Consider the following 19,831-nt stretch of genomic DNA (forward strand, 5'->3'; position numbering starts at 1 on the left):
GGCACGATCTGGGCTCACTGCAACCTCTGCCTCCCAGGTCCAAATGATTCTCCTGCCTCAGACTCCCAAGTAGCTGGGACTACAGGCTCCTGCCACCACACCCAACTAATTTTTGTATTTCTAGTAGAGATGGGGCCTTCACCATGTTGGCCAGGCTGGTCTCGAACTCCTGACCTCAGGTGATCCACCCGCCTCGGCCTCCCAGAGTGCTAGAATTACAGGTGTGAGCCACTGTGGCTGGCCGTTGTTTTTATCAGTAGAATTTTAAATGTTTTACTCTCTCTGTAGTATAGAATTTATAAGCTTATCTTTGATTAAGGTAATAATGAATGTATTAATCATGTAATAGTAAGTTCTATTAGCATTCTTTCTTTTCCATTACAACCTCACTAGTATCCATTACAATTCAAAAATAGCATGGTAACAGTACGTATTATCTTGGGGTGGATATATATGTATGTATGGCTGGTGCATAACAACCTTTTCCATACAGCACACTTACAAAGATGGATCTTTAATATATGGCAATGGCTGTCATTCACAGATTCTTTACACTACTGCAGCAAGTCATTTTTTTCCTCTGATATCTGGCATTGTCTAATAAATGTAATATTTTCATTTCTAGAATGCAAACTGCAGACCCCATGTCTTTGAGGATCCTTTCAGTACCACCTCTGGAAAGAAAATGACTACATCAACTGACCATCTCAGACGAGGCACAATTCTGGTAAATTAAGACAAGTGCTATTTTTACCTTTGTTTTCCAAATGAATAAAATTGATATCAATCTAGAAATAACCATCTGAAGAATTTAAATATAGTATATTTGATAAAATGGCAAGAATACTGATATGTATCTCTGGACATTTAAACAGGACTGCAATACGTGTAAATTTGCTACCATCACATGTAATCTCACTCCTTCTGACGTGAGCCAAGTGAATGTTTTGCTTATCTTGTGGAAACCAACTTTTATAAAAGTAAGTAACTACATTGTTCTATGCACTGATTGAATAATATCAATAAATATTCATTTACCACTTAGAATATGCAAGGCACAGTGCTGCTGTTGGAAAGAATGTGAGACTGGAAGTCTAAGAGGATGTGACCAAGCCCCAGCTCTGCTTAACCAGCTATGTGTGTCTCGTCTTCCTTGTCTATTAAGAACTAAGATATTACCAAGGTCCCTTCTGGAGAGATATACTTTTTTCAATCTCTCTTATCCTTTGTCTTTGTAACTTAAGAGATAAATACCTTTCCAGTACCAAAACTTGCACTTATGTTAATACTTTGGAACTCAGTTAATGTACAGAGTATAATAAAGTGGCAACCCTTGACCCCAGTAACAAAGGGAAGAGCTTACATATACCATAGACTTACTGTGTTTTATCAGACTTTTATTATATGTATAACTTTATAATATATAGGTATATATGAAGCCTTTTTTTTTTTTTTTTTTTTTTGAGATGGAGTCTCTCTCTGTCGCCCAGGCTGGAGTGCAGTGGCGCGATCTCAGCTCACTGCAAGCTTCACCTCCCAGGTTCACACCATTCTCCTGTCTCAGCCTCCCGAGTAGCTGGGACTACAGGTGCCCGCCACCACGCCCGGCTAATATTTTTTTGTATTTTAGTAGAGACTATGAAGACATTTTTAACCCCTTATAAAGCCAAATCTGTCTGACAATAAGCTACTTTAAAACTTTTTATTGTATTTTGTATTATTTGTTTCTCAGGAAGTATTTAGTTGAATATATGACATTGCCATTTTTGAATTTGATTATAGTAAGTTGCTCTTTTTATGTCATTAACTGTTAACATTGGCAATTTCATTTTTTAAATTTCAACTTTAATTTTAGATACAAGGAGTATACATGCACGAGTTTGTTAGATGGGTATATTTGGAGGATATTGAGGTTTAGGGTACAGATTTCACCGCTCAGGTAGTGGGCATAATACCAAATAGGTAATTTGTCAGCTTCCCCAAGTGGTCCATGGTGTCTCCTGTTCCCATCTTTATATCCATGAGTACCCAAGACTTAACTCTCACTGATACGTAAGAACATGTGGTATTTGGTTTTCTGTTCCTGTGGAATTTGCTTAGGATTATAGCCTCCATCTGCATGTATGTTGCTGCAGAGGACACGATTTTGTTCTTTTTTATGGCTGTGCAGTGTTCCAAGGTGTATATATACATATTTTCTTTATCCAGGCCACTGTTGATGGGCACCTATGTTGATTCCATGTCTTTGCTGTTGTGAATAGCACTGCAATGAAGATATGACTGCATGTGTCTTTTTGGTAAACAGTTTCTTTTGGGTATATACACCAAGTAATGGGATTGCTGGGTTGAATGGTAGTTCTGTTTTAAGTTGTTTAAGAAATCTCCAAACTGCTTTCCACTGGCTGAGCTAATTTACATCCCCACCAACAGTGTATAAGCTTTTCCTTTTCTCCACTGCCTCATCATTGTCTGTTATTTTTTGACTTCTTAATAATAGCCATTCTGACTGGAGTGAGATGGTACCTCATTTTGGCTTTGATTTGCATTTCTCTAATGATTAGTGATAATGAGAGTTTCTTCATATGTTTGTTGGCCACCTGTATGTCATCTTTTAAGGAGTCTATTCATGTCCTTTGCCCATTATTTAATGTGGTTATTTGTTGATTGCTTGCTGAGTTGTTCAAGTTCCTTATTCTGGATATTAGACCTTTGTCAGATGCATAGTTTGCAAATATTTTCTCCCACTCTGTAGGTTGTCTGTTTACTCTATTGATAGTGTCTTTTGTTGTGCAGAAGCTCTTTAGTTTAATTAGATCCCACTTGTCAATTTTTGTTTTTGTTGCAATTGCTTTTAGAGACTTAGCCAAAAATTATTTGCCAACACCAATGTCAGGGAGGGTATTTCCTAGGTTTTCTTATAATATTTTTATAGTTTAAGGTCTTATATTTAAATCTTTAATTTGTCTTGGTTAGTTTTTGTATAGGGGGAAAGTTAGGGGTCCAGTTTCATTCTTCTGCATATGGCTAGCCAGTTATTCCAACACCATTTATTGACTAGGGATTCCTTTCCCCATTGCTTGTTTTTGTTGGCTTTATCAAACATCAGACGGTTGTAGGTATGTGGCTTTATTTCTGAATTCTCTATTCTGTTTCACTGGTCCATGTGGCTCTTCTGTACCAGTATCATACTGTTTTGATTACTGTAGCCTTATAGTAGAGTTCAAAGTCAGGCAGTCTGATGGGTCTGGCTTTGTTCTTTTTACTTAGGATTGCTTTGGCTACTTGAGCTCTTTTTTTAGATCCACGTGAATTTTAGAATAGTTTTTCCTAATTCTGTGAAAAATGATGTTGGTACTTTAAGAGCAATAGTGTTAAATCTATACATTGCTTTAGGCAGTATGGCCATTTAGTGATATTAAATGAAAGGCTTTTTCTTTTGTTTGTCTCATCTCTGATTTCTTTCAGCAGTGTTTTGTAGGTCTCCTTTTAGAGATCTTTTACCTCCTTGGTTAGCTGGATTCCTGGATATTTCAATGCTTTTTGTAGCTTCTGTAAATGGAGTTTTTTGTTTTTTGTTTTTGTTTTTTTTTTTTTGAGACAGAGTCTCGCTCTGTCGCCCAGGCTGGAGTCCAGTGGCTCAATCTCGGCTCACCGCAAGCTCTGCCTCCTGGGTTCACGCCATTCTCCTGCCTCAGCCTTCCGAGTAGCTGAGACTGCAGGCACCCACCACCACGCCTGGCTAATTTTTTTAATTTTTTAATTTTTAGTAGAGACGGGGTTTCACCGTGTTAGCCAGGATGGTCTGGATCTCCTGACCTCATGATCAGCCCACGTCGGCCTCCCAAAGTGCTGGGATTACAGGCGTGAGCCACCGTGCCCGGCCCTGAGTTGTGTTCTTTATTTGACTCTCACGTTGAACATTATTGGTGTATAGAAATGCTACTAATTTTTGTACACCTATTTTATATTCTGAAACTTTACCAAAGTCATTTATGAATTCTAGGAGTTTTTTGGCAGAGTCTTAAGGGTTTTCTAGGTATAGGATCATATTACCAGTGGAAAAAAGATGGCTTGACTTCTTCTATTCCTATTTGGATGTCTTTATTTCTTTATCTTGCCTTATTACTCTGGCTAGGACTTAGAGTACTAGGTTGAATAGGAGTGGTAAGAGTGGGCATCCTTGTCTTATTCCAGTTCCCCAGGGGAATGGTTCCAGCTTTTGCCCATTCAGTATGATATTGGCTAGGATTAGTTACAGATGACTCTTACTATTTGGAGGTATGTTTCTTTGATGCCTGTCTCTACCTAGAGTTCTTGTGCTGATTCTTTCTCATCTTGGGGGACTGATGTTTTTCAACTGTGGTATAAGTTGAATGTAGTCATTGGTTTGTTTCTGGATGCTTTTAGAGGGCCAGGGCTCTGTACAGGATCTTTATTTGTGGGTGTATGCTCGCAGGAGTGTTTTTTTTTTAATTTTAATTTTATTATTATTATACTTTAAGTTTTAGGGTACATGTGCACAACGTGCAGGTTTGTTACATATGTATACATGTGCCATGTTGGTGTGCTGCACCCATTAACTCGTCATTTAGCATTAGGTATATCTCCTAATGCTATCCCTCCCCCCTCCCCCCACCCCACAACAGTCCCCAGTGTGTGATGTTCTCCACCCTGTGTCCAAATGTTCTCATTGTTCAATTCCCACCTATGAGTGAGAACATGCGGTGTTTGTTTTTTTGTCCTTGCGATAGTTTGCTGAGAATGATGGTTTCCAGTTTCATCCATGTCCCTACAAAGGACAGGAACTCATCATTTTTTATGGTTGCATAGTATTCCATGGTGTATATGTGCCACATTTTCTTAATCCAGTCTATTGTTGTTGGACATTTGGGTTGGTTCCAAGTCTTTGCTATTGTAAATAGTGCCACAATAAACATACGTGTGCATGTGTCTTTATAGCAGCATGGCGATCATTAAAAAGTCAGGAAACAACAGGTACTGGAGAGGATGTGAAGAAATAGGAATACTTTTACACTGTTGGTGGGACTATAAACTAGTTCAACCATTGTGGAAGTCAGTGTGGCAATTCCTTAGGTATCTAGAACTAGAAATACCATTTGACCCAGCCATCCCATTACTGGGTATATACCCAAAGGATTATAAATCATGCTGCTATAAAGACACAGGAGTGTTTATTAGCAAAATAACTTTTGGTGTTGTTGTTTGAGCTGTGATCCAGTAGAGGGCACTTAAGGGTAATGCGCAGTAGATAGGCTCTTAGTCTTGCCACTCTTGTATTTGCTCATTTTTGCAGGTGTGCTTTGCAGTGGGTGGGGAGAGGCCTCCTCCAATCACTGGCACTGTACCCATGTTTCTTTTGTTAGGTGTTCTGGGCCACAGGCTCCCTTGGGCAGAGGCCATGGCAGGTAGATAGGTGACACCTTTTCTGAACCAGCCCTGTGGAGGGAGTCATGCCCTACTCCAGTGCTGGCCCACACTGGCCCACGAATCCATGTGTGTTACCTATCTCAGGGCTCTGAGATGGGGGCTCCTCCCCAACTTGAGTGCCAGCCATAGATCTCAGCTTGGTACTTCTGAGCTGGACATGCCATCTCTGGGTCTCCAGGACACCCCACAGCTCAGAGTCAGGCTCTGGTTGCTTTGGAGGATCCAAAGTGCTCCCAGGTCACAGGGAAAGTACTCAGGTGGGGCACAGCACCCAGGCTGGGCAGCAGAGACCGCGCTGTGCACATGCTCCTGTGGGGTAGTTAGGCAGGGACTCTAGGAGGGTCTGGCAGGCAGGAGAGGCTGCAGAACAGACATGCCCCAGTCCCATGGGGAATGCCTGCTCTCTCCTGGCTTGTGGTCACCTGGGGCTGGAGCCTCTCTGAGGGAGATGGGGAGTCCAAGGGGATGGGCATCTATGTCTGTGCTCTGCTCACAAAAACTCCTGGGCTCCATGCTAGCTGAAGCCCTGTCTCTACCTACTCCCTGGGAAAATCCACCTGCCAGCTCATACATCCATTGGAGATGTTGGGTACTCTGTAGCTTAGATCCCAGATGTCTGTGGCAAGAGTGAGCTGTCCCTCAGTCCCCTCCCTCACCCCTTCTCCAGGAGCCATTTAGGGCCAGGAAGTAGCCGAAGCATTCAGGTACCCTACGCAGGGTTCCCAGCTTCTCTCTCTTCAGCCTTAGCATCTGTGTTGCCTCTCCACACACTCTCGGTGTTTTCTCCCTAGAGATCAGATCTGCCCAGATTATATTATCTACTTGATAATTTGGGATCTGTTAGTGGGAGAGATGGCTGTGTCTAGTTAGCCATCTTGTCCCCCCAGATCATCAGTTTCATTTTTAATCCTAAATAAGTACCTAGATAAACTTCATCACCAGAATGTAGCTGTTTCATGTCTTGCTACATTAAAGATAGGCAGAGTTTGAGGTTTGTTTTTTCTAATGATAAATCAATAGAAAATATTTTTAAAAATTTTTTTCATTCCATATCAAGGATATAAGTAAGGATTTTCAGGGGCAAATGAGGGAGGACGAGTGCATGGTTATTATTTGATACTACCAGTTCCATTTGGAAGTTAACAAAACTGGAATTTTTAATCTCTCAGAAAAATCTTAGCTTTTATAAATGTCCTACTCAAACATGACTAGCTCTCATTTTGATTACCATCATATATCAAGAACAAATCCTATTTGCTTTTCAGTCATATTTTTCCAGCTTAAATCTTACTATAAGGGGAGAACTTCAGAGTGAAAATACATCTCTGGTTTTAAGTAGCAGCAATCAAAAAAGAGAGGTAAGTGCTACATGAGTTTTGAAAACATTATGCATTTCACTCTGAATTTTGTGACATAATGTTTTATAATTGTTGATAGTCCCTTAAGCAGTGACTGGTATTGCTCTCAGTAAGTGACAGACACTATTTGCTTCAAATTATACTTCATTAGCTTCAAATGTGATTTTAGTCTTATTCTTCCTTGTAAGAAACTGGGAAAATCATGATATTTACAATTCACATGCCACATTTGACTTTATCACTTATAACTATCACGGTAAATGGATGTTTTTACTTTCACTTTGATAGCAAATGATGCAGTTGTAACTTTCCTCCTTAAAAGCTGACATTTTAAAATGCAGCTGACATCTGAAGAGCAGCCTCAAAAAAAAAACTTTTTTATAAAAAGTGCCTTTAGACTGTACAGGAAAACATGTACATTTTTTAAAGTTTTCTTTCAAATTTCATTGAGAAATTTGAAACAAAAATGAGATGGTATTTCCTAATACAAATTCAGACTTGAGTCCTTAGTGAAAATAGAAAGGTTTGAGTTTTTCACTCTTGTCCTTTTTATAAATTAATAAGCCAAGGTGACGGAGTAAGACCCCGTATCTAAAAATAAAAATAAAATAAGTGCTTGTTACACATGCAGGCACTTCAGGATGATCTCCCCACTTCTCATGGGAGAATTTAAATATCCCATGTGGACAAACAGCACCATGTGAATCATAAAATTCAATTTGGAAGATCCCTAACTTTCAGATGTTCTTTTTAAATTGCTTATTTCAAATTATTCCAATATCAATGACTTCTGATAAGTATACACTTTTCAAGAAAAAGGAAAATACATGCATATGTTTACTTATGTCATAAAGAGTGCTTAGCATAAGCAATGCAAAATGCAAAGTTGTTCCTTGCATAGAATAGCCAACATTTCACTAAAACCTAAAAAATTTGAGTATGGTTTATATTGGAAAAGTACATTTGATTCCTAAATTTATGTGTTAAAATTTTATAATGAGTTTTATTTCCCCTAAATATTAGTTAAAAATTCCCCTGGAAATATTTATTCTACATTCATCCTAAAGGAAAAATTATATCTATATTGATAAAATTACTAAAAGTGATCATTTTGTAATTGTGTGATCTGAGGAAAGTCACTGATCTTATCTGGATTCCAGTTTCCATATCTGTAAGTTCAGGGAATTGTTTTACATATGTTTAAAATCTGCCTTGCTGGCCATAGTGGCTCATGTCTGTCATCCCAGCCTACTCGGGAGACTGAGATGGAAGGATCACTTTAGCCCAGGAGTTTGAGATCAGCCTGGGCAAAACAGTGGAACCCCATCTGTGTTTTGTTTTGTTTTGTTTTAAGAAACTGTCATAATGATCTGATGCTGTATATGTCTATATTCTTGCCAGCTCTGTCACCTACCTGGAGTGATTTGAGAGGTTTTGATTAGTATCATGTATATACAAATCTCTCCCCTGTTAGTTTCTTTTTCTACCCTAATCTTCCCTCTAGGTAAAGAAATTGAGGTGTTACTGTTAAAGGCAAATACAGGGCTTGAACTATTACTAGCCATTGACATCTACCCTAAATTAATTTTTTTCAAATCCCCCAGGGATGGGACACAGAGCAGATAGGTTTCATTGAGGTTTGAGTGCCACCCTGAGAGAACTTGAGTAGCTGGAACACTAAAAGCGGTCCATTTTACAGCTTTGCTTCAGTTAAAACCTGATTTATACATGTGGACCCAGTGATAAGTCAAGTAGAAGAGACATTGTGGTATAATGAAGAGCACACTGGGAGTGAATATATACGCAAACATTCACTTATCCATACACTTGACATTTATGCATTATACTTTCAATCTATAAACAAAAAATTAAGCACACTAGAAATGAAATAAGGAGACTTTCTCAGGTTCTTATGACAACAAACTGCGACATTCCAATCTAAACTAATGCTATTATGACAATACAGTAGTGTACTAATTAATCTTTAACACACACAATACTTTGGTTCTCCCTGAGTTAAACAGAAATTCACTCCTCCCCTTGAGCATTCCAATCTATTGACATTTAACTCTTTATGTATAAATTTCTGAAGGATAATATTATAAATACCTTTTGGTAATAATAAATTTGACATAGTTAGAGATTTAGGCTAGACGAAGAGCATTTTCTAATGCAAACCTAATGTTTTCTCGTTATAGAGTAACGAGATTAATGCACTGGTAGAGAATTGTAGCCTGCAAGAACTCAATGTTCCAGGAGTTCTAATAGGTGTTTATTATGTTAACAATCTTGTTTAATAATTTTCAGCTTGCTATTCAAATATCCAAAGACGGGCTACCAGGCAGAGTGCCATTATGGGTCATCCTGCTGAGTGCTTTTGCTGGATTATTGCTGTTAATGCTGCTCATTTTAGCACTGTGGAAGGTAAACACCAAAATTCCTTTGACTCTCTACTTCAATCATCAACAGCAAACTGGAGAAATAAGCTCTGATATATTCAGACTATGTAATATAGTATTATTACAGCAATGAAACAAACGTAGAAATGATGACTAAGAGAAAGAAAAAAGAAAAATGCGTATTTCAAACACTGCACACAACTTGACCCAATTTTTGTAAAGGAAAAAAAACTTATTTTGAGTTAGAAATATTCAAAACTTCACAAAAGTATCTTTCTAGAGTTTAGGATGATAGGGGACTTTCACATATCTGTAACAATTAAAATTTTATAATAAGTATGTATTTCTTTTATAAACAGAACAATGAAAACTGTCTTTTATAGAAAAAGAAAAAATGAATTCCTATGTCAATTTAAGGATATATAAGCAGTAGATTCAAGGTTGAAATAAGCCTTGTTTTAATCACATATCTCCATGTGTCTTAAATATCAAATAATTCTTTAATGTTTAAATATACATGGCACATTTTATGTAATAAATTGTGTGCCTGAGTGGAAGATAAGGGATCAGCTGATGTAGGGGAGATCTTAAAGTTTCACAGACTCCTATTTCAAATTCTGTGGTAAAAGTGAGTAACCACCTATTTTGTGTCAAGTAACTCTGGATATTTATGTAATGTTTTGCTTAGGCTGAAATAGACATGATTTTTAAAACTCCTAGCAGCTGTATAATTTTCACATTAAGTAGAACTGAGATGACAGCTTTTGGGATAAGTTGAATAGAGAATAACATCCCATACAAAGTTGAATGTCTTTTCAATTAAATATCAAATAGACATTTATTCTAGCATAATATCCCCCTATATTTTACCTATTGTTTTTTAGTTAAATTATGTTAAAAATATACGTTGAGGCTACATATTAATTGTTCTATTATCTGAGCAACATAATTATTTAATCAAATCGTTTAAATATCAAGTTTCTCTCCCACTGAAATACCAACTGTTCGTATCCTTTCTTACTCTCCTATGACTCACTTCCTCTTTTGAGGGGCTTAGTCTCAGAGGAGATGGTGAACAAAGCCAGATGTAGGTCAGTGGCATTTAATTCAGTAAATAGAATCCATGGCTTTTCTCTAGCAAAGTTCCCCAAACAAAATTCTCCACTACATCCAATGTCCAGTTCTTCCTTCTACTTTATAAGGGATCAGTGTTCTCTCTGTAATACCTAGCTTTGCCACACTGTGGTACCCAAGGCCTGGCTTATTGGTGTCAAGGTTGTACTTGAAATATAGGAAGTGGTTTCTTCATTTATATGCACCTCTAATAGAGAGTGTTACTGTTGATTTTTTTCAGCATAGTCTTCTATTCTCAGCACTGCACTTACCTGTATGGTTTTAGGACATCACTGGCAGGAGAAGAGGAAAACCAGAGCTGGTATTTGGATAGGTTCTTTCAGGCCTTGTACCTCCGTTTCAGACAAACAAATAGGAAACTTCAGTCACCTGTTTTTCAGTCAGTAGTCTGAAAAAGCATAAATGTAAAAATAAGCTCATTATTTCATCCAGATAATGATGTGTTGATACATTCTGACAGCTTCTTAGGTTATTATTATTATTATTATTATTTTTTTTTTTTTTTTTTTTTTTTGAGACGGAGTCTCGCTCTGTTGCCCAGGCTGGAGTGCAGTGGCGCGATCTCTGCTCACTGCAAGCTCCGCCTCCCGGGTTCACGCCATTCTCCTGCCTCAGCCTCTCCGAGTAGCTGGGACTACAGGCGCCCGCCACCACGCCCGGCTAATTTTTTGTATTTTTAGTAGAGATGGGGTTTCACCGTGGTCTCGATCTCCTGACCTCGTGATCCGCCCGCCTCGGCCTCCCAAAGTGCTGGGATTACAAGCGTGAGCCACCGCATCAGGCCTATTGTTGTTGTTGTTATTATTATTATTATTATTATTATTATTATTATTATTATTGCAGGCCCAAAAAAAGGTCATTTGACAAACTTTGGGCTGTCTTACCCCATAGTTCAGCCACTTCACTGGGAGGCCCAGCAATCAGAACTGTGATTCTAAGGTAGAAGGGAAGAAACTAGCTCTTATCGAATGCTTACTATATGCAGGGAACTGGGATAAGAGCTACTCTTATCCCAGATATCTTTTTTATTCTAACTAGATCTGATCAGACACCTCAGGACTATCCCTTCTTCCTGCCTTTCCTGACTCCCACCAGTTTGGAGTTCATTTCAACTCCCAAGTCTGAGTCTCTGTGTAAGAGACAGGCCAAAAGTTTCTCTCAGAGCAGAGATTCACTTTCAAAAGACACAGTCTTTATATCTTTGTCTTCATCATACACATGGCAAAAATTAAAGCTTGACAAAGTGTTAGTAGCTGCTTAGTACACTTCATGATTGATGGGAGGAATCTTGTAGGGGACGCAGGTTTAAATAGGTGGAGAAACTTGTCCTGAAATGTGGTACCACATGCCAGGGGAGATGCCCAGCCAGGCCAGCATGTCCAATAGAGTAGGATGACATCAGCACACGAGGAGCCAGAGAGACTCAGAACATTCCTCTCTCCTAACTTGATGTCATAAGGATGCCTGAAGTTCCTCAACTGATGATTTATTTGTTAATCCTAAAGCTGTATTCTTCATCCGATATACATGTTCTGGGTGAGTGTGGATGGGGACTAATACCTCACCACTTTTTAGTCTTTTATACATTAGTATGCATTTATTCATTCAGCAAATATTCCATGTTATATTCATTAAGCACTTACTTTTTTGACAGAGATCACTTCATCAGACCTTTTGCCATAGGGTTTTGAACAAGGGATCATGAAACAAACACAGGAAGAAAGAAAGGAAAGCCAGTGCTGCAAAGAAAGCATTGGGGCTGAAAACAAACTCTATTGGTTTCAAATTTGGGCTAGGATTGGCCCAGTTCATCTTGAAGCTATAAACTATTTTCTCCTAATCTCCACTCTTTGTCACTCAACTTCCCCTAAAACACTCAACCATGTTAATTGGTTGGGTGGAATGCTGAGATAACAGAAGTTATTTTAAAATAGAACATTTAATGTGTAGAAGCCAAGAAGTGTTGTAAAGAAGCAAAAAGACCTGTAAGAGATCAGAAGCAAAGCAGAGTGGGAAGGAGAAAAAGTCTTAGAATCCACCACCTGCTTTTGTGAAAGCCTTGTCTGTTTATTTTTGACTCAGGATGTGCAGGCACAAGTTAAGAAGCCTAATGGTTTGTGAATCTGGAACTTTTACAGTTGGCTCATATAAAAAAGCCTGAGACATGTAGAAGAGCTGGCATTTGGGGAAGACAAACTTACTGTTTTCATGTGTATTTGTTCCGTTACCACCTTTTCTTCATCTACCACCAACTAGATGATGGCATAATAGAAGACATAAGCCCTGAATAAAAATTTTCCAACCTAAAAGTGCATATTTTTGAGGGTTTATCCACTCTAAGCCCTCAGTTGTTTAATAGTTATTTTATAAACACATGGTTCCCTGGCATAATTTGCCATAATTTCGTGATTAAAATGATATAGAGTTACCACACTTTCAAAGAATTAACTCATTGCCTTTGCTGGATCTATTATAGCCCTCTCTCAAATTTAAAAAATATATACAAATTTGAAAAAACATCTATGACCCTTAATTTTCTTTTTTTAAAAATAAGCATTTTAGGTTAGATAATTGTAAAGATCCCTTCTATCCCCCATACTTAGTTTTGTTATTCTATAGAATGGGAAACAATTGCAGCACTTATAACATTTTATGATGCCCCAAATTGCAAAGCATAATGAAATATGGCTCACCATCCACCACAATGTGAAATTTTTCTTATAGTCAAGGACTTCATTTTTTATTTCCAAATGATATAGTGTGTTTTCGAGAGGCTTTTTATATCAAATCTATATAAGCAGACATCCTGATGAATTTAAAGTTAGTAAAGACAACTCAGAAATCTCCCTAACGCCCTAGCCATAATATACCTGTCAGATTCCCTACCATCTCTAATGACCTCAACTTATGGTCATCGATAATTTGATGGAAATTTCTCTGCCACATCCCTGAAAAAAAAGATGATGGCAAAGAAGAGACAATGCTAGCTAACTGCAGCTTGTTTGCCTCCCAAAATATTTTCCCAGAAACTTTTAATTAGTTCAATGTGTATACTATATTTTACTAGGGGTCATGATGTATTTAACCAATAAAAATGTTAAAAATGAAACAGCGGCCCAGCGCAGTGGCTCATGCCTGTAATCCCAGCGCTTTGGGAGGCCGAGGCGGGCAGATCATGAGGTCAAGAGATAGAGACCATCCTGGCCAACATGGTGAAAGCCCATCTCTACTGAAAATACAAAAATTAGCTGGGCATGGTGGTGCACGCCTGTAGTCCCAGCTACTCAGGAGACTGAGGCCAGAGAATCACTTGAACCCGGGGGGTGGAGGTTGCAGTGAGCGGAGATCACGCCACTGCACTCCAGCCTGGTGACAGAGTGAGACTCTGTCTCAAAAAAAAAAAAAAGAAAAAAAAAAGAAACAGCAATTTAATAAATGTCATTTTTTGACATTGAATATTAATAGGTCAACGAGAAAACATATCTTAATTATATTACTTGTGTGCCCAGCATTGCCAATATATTATTAAATTTAATTCTATCCAAAGGATTAATATTTATTACCTAAATTAAAATAGTTAATTGTGTTATGTTTTGTGTTTTCTCAACAGATTGGATTCTTCAAAAGACCACTGAAAAAGAAAATGGAGAAATGAAGTATTTTACAAAAGAAAATAATAACAATTATTCAATAATCTATCCTCAGGTTTGCCTCAAATATGTGACAAGAAATGTATAATTCATGACATAGTCATATAACTATGTAATCCATCAGGGATTCATTACTTGGAAAATGACAGGTCATGCATTATCCAAAAACAATACCAAAAAGACATATTTTATAAAATGACAAAAAATATTTTACATAATTACTCATTTTTGTTGAGTAAGCAAAATTACAAAGTGTTTTTAAAAAAATCCTGTACAAATATGTTTATGTATTAAATCACCATCCAAAATATTTAAGGACTACATAAAAAGATTTTTATGATCATAGAAACATCTATTTTCAAAACAATATAAATTAAGTTGTTCCCCTTGATTCCTGTTGGATATCCATGTTCAGCATGACAGTCAGCACTCGTAAATGCCAAGAAAAGAATTACCTGTAAAAGATAGTTTCTCCCGATTCAAATGAGAACATTTTCCCTTGGTAGAATCCATATACAATATGGATGGAAAATTAAGTCACGAAGAATACATTTAGCATCTTTGTGTTGGGTTCTATACCTAAAAATATTCCCCCCGGCCCAAGGTGATTGGAAAGTACTGCAATTGAGGTGAAATTTTATCTAGGATGGAAAATCAGGATAGACTCATTTAAAAACAAGTATATTAAATGGGTTGAATTAAGCTTTTACAGAACATGCTTAATTTTGATATTGAGCTCTAAATGCAAAACTCTTTTATACTGAAAAAACACTTAAAGCAGTTTTGTGTGGTATCACAGTGATTTGTCATGAAAAGCCATATATGGGGGACATGCTAAAGTGGCTTCTGAATGAAATATGACAGAAGAGAAAGATGCCACTGAAATGCTGAAATTATCTTTGCTGAGCAGCTTTTGAATGCTAAGGGTTCCAGTATGTGACCCAAAGAAGGAGTTGTCTCAACTCCTTGGTACAGGGTTCATTCAAACCCCCAAGCTGTGACAGTGTGTTTATTTTTAATTTTTTAAAAGGTATTTAATTTCCAACCACATTTCTTATTTTTTCGAAAAGACAATGTTCCATTTCAGTATTACATTTTACCAAGAAGTCACTGCTTTTTAAGTGTGGTGCATCAATATTTAAATAAAATCCCAGAAATGTATTTTAAAGAATTTCAGGTTTGAAAACTCAAGCCAACAGAAAGATATCACACCTTTGTATGTGCTTCTTTGTTCTTGAAGTAGTCATTATGGTTCATTGGAATCTACTGTAGCATAAGCTCCTAGGTTGCTCCATTTCTTGGGAAAATAGCAATGAATGAATGTATAGTAGCTGCATGTGTGAACTACTGCTGTAAAGTTTGCTGACATTTCTGCGACAACTCCATTTCTCCCTCTGATTTACCAGAACCTGTAACAAGACCAGAACATGTATTTATCCAGAAACTCCTGGGCTCTGCTTTGTTCAAAAAGGAGCAAATCCACATAAAAATTAAATGTTATAAATTTATTTTTTTTCAAACTAATTTCCAAAGAATTTAGCTGAAGACTCAGAGTCAGCCTACCTCTTGACTCTCCACATCTGCATCTAAGATCCTGAAGGCCAAAGGAACGTGCCTGCGGGATGCCAAAGCCATCAGTAGCTGGAAGAAAGAATACTTCTTTCTAGAGGTTTGGTGTCCTCTTGCTGGCCTGTCATTATTCGGAAATACGCGCTTTTGGAATTTCCTTCATTTTCGCTATCTCCAGGTTCAGAAATCATACCTTCCACTTGTTCTTTCTTTGCCCAGTAAAACTCAGGGTTTCTCTTATTTGAAGTTACCATGTTGCACACCTCCAGTGCTCAGCCTGCCCAGAAGCCCCGCTCCGATCTCAGCAAGATCTTAGTAGTAAAGCTAACGGATCCATTGAAATTCATACTCAGCATCTGTAACTACTAGACAAAGCCCATTTACTGAACCATAAGTGTGCACTTTTAAACCAAATTGTTAACTGAAAGGGAAAAAATAGAAATGAGGGCACTTTGAAGTTTTTAGAAAAGAGAGGAAGAGCTGTTGGCCAGATCAAAGAGATATTTATAAGCCTGGCACAATTTTTAACATAAGTCATTCCTGGCTATTAAGTAAAATATTTCATGAACCAGAAGTCCTGTTTCTCTGATATTATAATTTGTTGATGTTTGTGTGTGTGTGTATGCGCATGTGCAGACACATGTACACATGTAAATTGAATACAAAAATAGCTCAATAACACCAAAAAACAGTTTCCAGAAAATAAACACAAAAGCTATATCTGCAAGACAAGTTTGATTCATTTACTTTTCATATAGTTTCATTTTTGTTAATATTTAGGTTTAACTTATAGTTCTGCAATTATTTATAAAACAAGTACAGAGCATTTGATTAAAAAAAGTCAACAGATGTTTCAAAATAGCTTGTACAAACGTTATAAAACATATTTAATGATTAAGAAATGTACTAGACTCTATCATTTCCTTTTAAAACATTTAATTAGAAAAACAGGTGATATTTAAGACTATAAATTTATTGGCTAAATTGCCAAAAAGTTTCTTTTTCTCTAACTTTGGTATTCTAAATAATTGATTATTGCTCCCATTGTAAACCGAACCATGTATGCACTCTCTTTTCTGACCAAACTACAATGGTATATTGGTAAATTATTTAACAACACACTGTCCAGGAGGGGAAAAAAAAAAAAGTCTCTGATTTGTATCATTTGCCAATTTCCATGGTCCAAATATTTTCTCTCCATTTTCAAACTATCAAAGTGACCCTAATCAGCTTACAAAATTCCTGGAAATGTATCTGCCAGCTCTTACCAACCAGTGTGAGCTGACTTCAGCACACCACTGAGACAGATTACAAGATGATAGATAGATAGATGATAGATAGATAGATAGATAGATAGATAGATAGATAGATAGATAGAGACTGATAGAGAACATGTTGTGTCTATATACATATCCAATGACACACAGTATAATCACGTTCTAAATTACACCAAAAGTACTGATTATATCAAGCCCAGTAGACATAATGCTACACAGCACCCATTCTTTAATTTTGATTTCTAAAATTATGACCTTCCTTTGATATTAATAAAATGTTATGAACTTGCAGGAGAAGGAAGGAGTTGAAAGAAGGAAAATATAAAGGGTGACTGACAGTGAAAATCAGACCTACACAGCAGCCACAAAAGAATTGTCGCATTTTCCCAAGGAATCCAAAGTCCTGTGAGGCACATTACAAAAGATGATACTTTGTAAATATTTTTAACTTCTATGATCCAGTTTCAACTTCATTGGTCCAATTTGTCAAACTATTTTCCTCTGAGCACTAGATTCATGGGCAATTTAATCTCTGAATATTTTCTGTGTCATAAGTGTGCTTGAAAAGAGGCTTGCAGTAAACAGATATTTTTACAAAATTTGATGCTTCTGCAACCATAATAATTTTATCTATAAATGCTTATATACATATATATATATACATACACTCACATGCAGATATTTACATATATAGATATTCTCTTTTCCTTTTATAAAATCAAAGTCTAGCCTCAATTGGAAAATGGAAATATTTGCACCAAAAGAAAAAAGTGCCGTTGTTGTGATCAATGGAGTAAAGATGGGGTATAGTAGAGGCTGGGGAAGCCCTGCCCATGTTCTCTCCAAGGCCACAGCTTGCACACTGTGAATGGTGGCCCCACTGGCTCCATGGAGTGTGCCTTCACACGGGGGAATGTCCTTGTCCAACACACTGTAATCTACTCCATGGGAACTGTCTTGCTTTTCACAACATTGAGAAACAAGCCCAGAGCCTGCCTCATGTGCCAGGTGCAGTCACATTATTGTTCAAATAAAGTGGCTTCTGACAAATCAGTTCTTCAAAATAGCATCCTATGTACTTTTCATTTCTTCCAACAACTCTCAGGCCCCCTTTTGCCAGTTTTCTCCCTCAGGGGAGATTTTCAAGACTACTGGAGAAAAATCTGTTAATAAAGCCTTTGCTCTGAGTACCGGCTTCAGTGACTCAATCATTTATACAGGATTTCAGTGTTTTGTTCTGCAGTGGTGTTCTAAAGGATTCATATAGTATGATGGAGGAGGGACAAAGCAGAATCTACTTCCAAGCTGGAACATCTTAAAGACATTTACAAACTGTTATGGGACACTATCAGCAACTGTGCCTGGGGAAGCTAGCAGGATTTAGCTCTTCAATGGCCCTCCAAATGCACCCAACAATCGCCAACCTCACCCATGGAAATCATCTAAATAATGAAAAGAAGGGCCTTAAAATCCTCACATGGATGCTGTATTTACAACTAAAATGTACAGTTTAATTCTAAATAGCAGGCTTTTAAATGCAAACAGCTTCCAGGTGAGTCCTCTGGCTTCCAATCAGACGCTGATTCTAAACCATTCTCACACAGAATTTCTGAAACCACCACCAGGTATTAATTCTGCTAACTGCAGTGAAAGGAAACCCAAGGCACATTACAAAAGGCTAAATGCTGCTGTTTCTAAGTGGAAGCACTGTTGTACAACATTCTTAGGTGGAATAAGAAAAATAGGGTTAAACTGTAACATTGTAATCGGACGAACAAATCAGCATCTTTGATCCTCAGGTTAAAATTTAATCTTAAATTTAGAAATTCAAAGTAACAGCCTTTAACCATTAACCTTGAGGAAAATGTGAAGTAGCATCTGGAGTCTCTTAAGCCCCAGCCCTGTTGTCCCCTACAGCATCTCCACCCAGGAAGTCCAGTTACTAACTAATGGGAATGGATCCTTTTCCCATTATAAAGGGCCTGTGCATAACCCTTGAACCCACTACTGTTCTTATGCCCCAAGATCTGCACCTTACATCAGGCACCCAGGAATGCTTCTCATTGAAATTTTACCATACCAAAAAATATGTAAGGATGACTCATCACTCCTGACTTTGGACTCCTTGCTTTGAGATCAGTATTTTTTTCTCTCTCTTTACTTTATGTATAGCAAAAGCTTTCCCCAGTAGCTAATGAATTTAGAACTTTATACAAGACTCCCTAGCATTTTCCTCCTCCCACAGGCTGGAGAATTTCAGTGCTATGAGACTGGGCAGTAGGAGCCAGAGCCAATTTGCAGGATCTCTCTTCCTTCTGCCTTCCAGTTGGCTTCTCTTCGCAGCTGCATGGTGGGGATGATTTGGGGCTTCCTCAGCAAGGCCATTCTCTGCCTTGTGCCCATAGCAGGGCCTTGGGTGGTGGCATGTTATCTTTGCTGGTGAGCAGACACTCAGAGATCCTTTGGTTATCTGACACACCATGGAAATCTTGGCAATCAACTAAGGACCTGTGACACTCATAGCTATGATTACATTTGGCTTTAGCATATTTCAGGTAATACCTTTATGAAAAAAAGGATGAAGTATGGAATTGTAGGAACTCTTTTGCAATAGACTGAGATCCAATGTTTAAATCTTTTTATTTCAATTTGATCTGTGCCTTTAGATGGGGGACAAAATTTTAAAAACAAATCTTCCAAATGACACCACAATGAAAGCCAGTTGTGCTCTTGAAAAATCTCTCTATTGTATTACTTATCCTCACCCTTGTTTTTTAGAGAGAGATTAGTGGGAAGCAGTGAGCCAATATAATTGCCCCTTTCCTCTACAGAAGAGCTGTGCAGAAGGGGACCACCGCACTTAGGACCAGTGCCAGGTGACAATCTTTCTGTCATGCTGCTGCAGCATTTTGCACCTTGAGAGACAGGAAAAAAAATGGGGGTGAGGGAGTGGGAGTTGATGAAACTATTTCTCTTTTATGTCTACATCCTTACTC

General features: G+C 37.7%; 1 protein-coding gene across 1 annotated transcript in view; it reads left to right on the top strand.

The window, feature by feature from the left end:
• ITGA1 (integrin subunit alpha 1) overlaps positions 1 to 18,022 on the top strand; it is a 170,855-nt gene extending 152,833 nt beyond the window's left edge. The window contains exons 25-29 of the mRNA XM_003276516.4: positions 626 to 727; positions 876 to 980; positions 6,714 to 6,806; positions 9,114 to 9,230; positions 13,950 to 18,022. Coding sequence (XP_003276564.2) covers positions 626 to 727; positions 876 to 980; positions 6,714 to 6,806; positions 9,114 to 9,230; positions 13,950 to 13,994 — 462 coding nt within the window. The 3' untranslated portion in view covers positions 13,995 to 18,022. The remainder of the gene's footprint in view (positions 1 to 625; positions 728 to 875; positions 981 to 6,713; positions 6,807 to 9,113; positions 9,231 to 13,949) is intronic.
• The last annotated feature ends 1,809 nt before the right edge of the window (positions 18,023 to 19,831 follow it).

Source organism: Nomascus leucogenys, chromosome 7b (genome assembly GCF_006542625.1).
Source record: "Nomascus leucogenys isolate Asia chromosome 7b, Asia_NLE_v1, whole genome shotgun sequence".
Lineage (NCBI taxonomy): Eukaryota > Metazoa > Chordata > Mammalia > Primates > Hylobatidae > Nomascus > Nomascus leucogenys.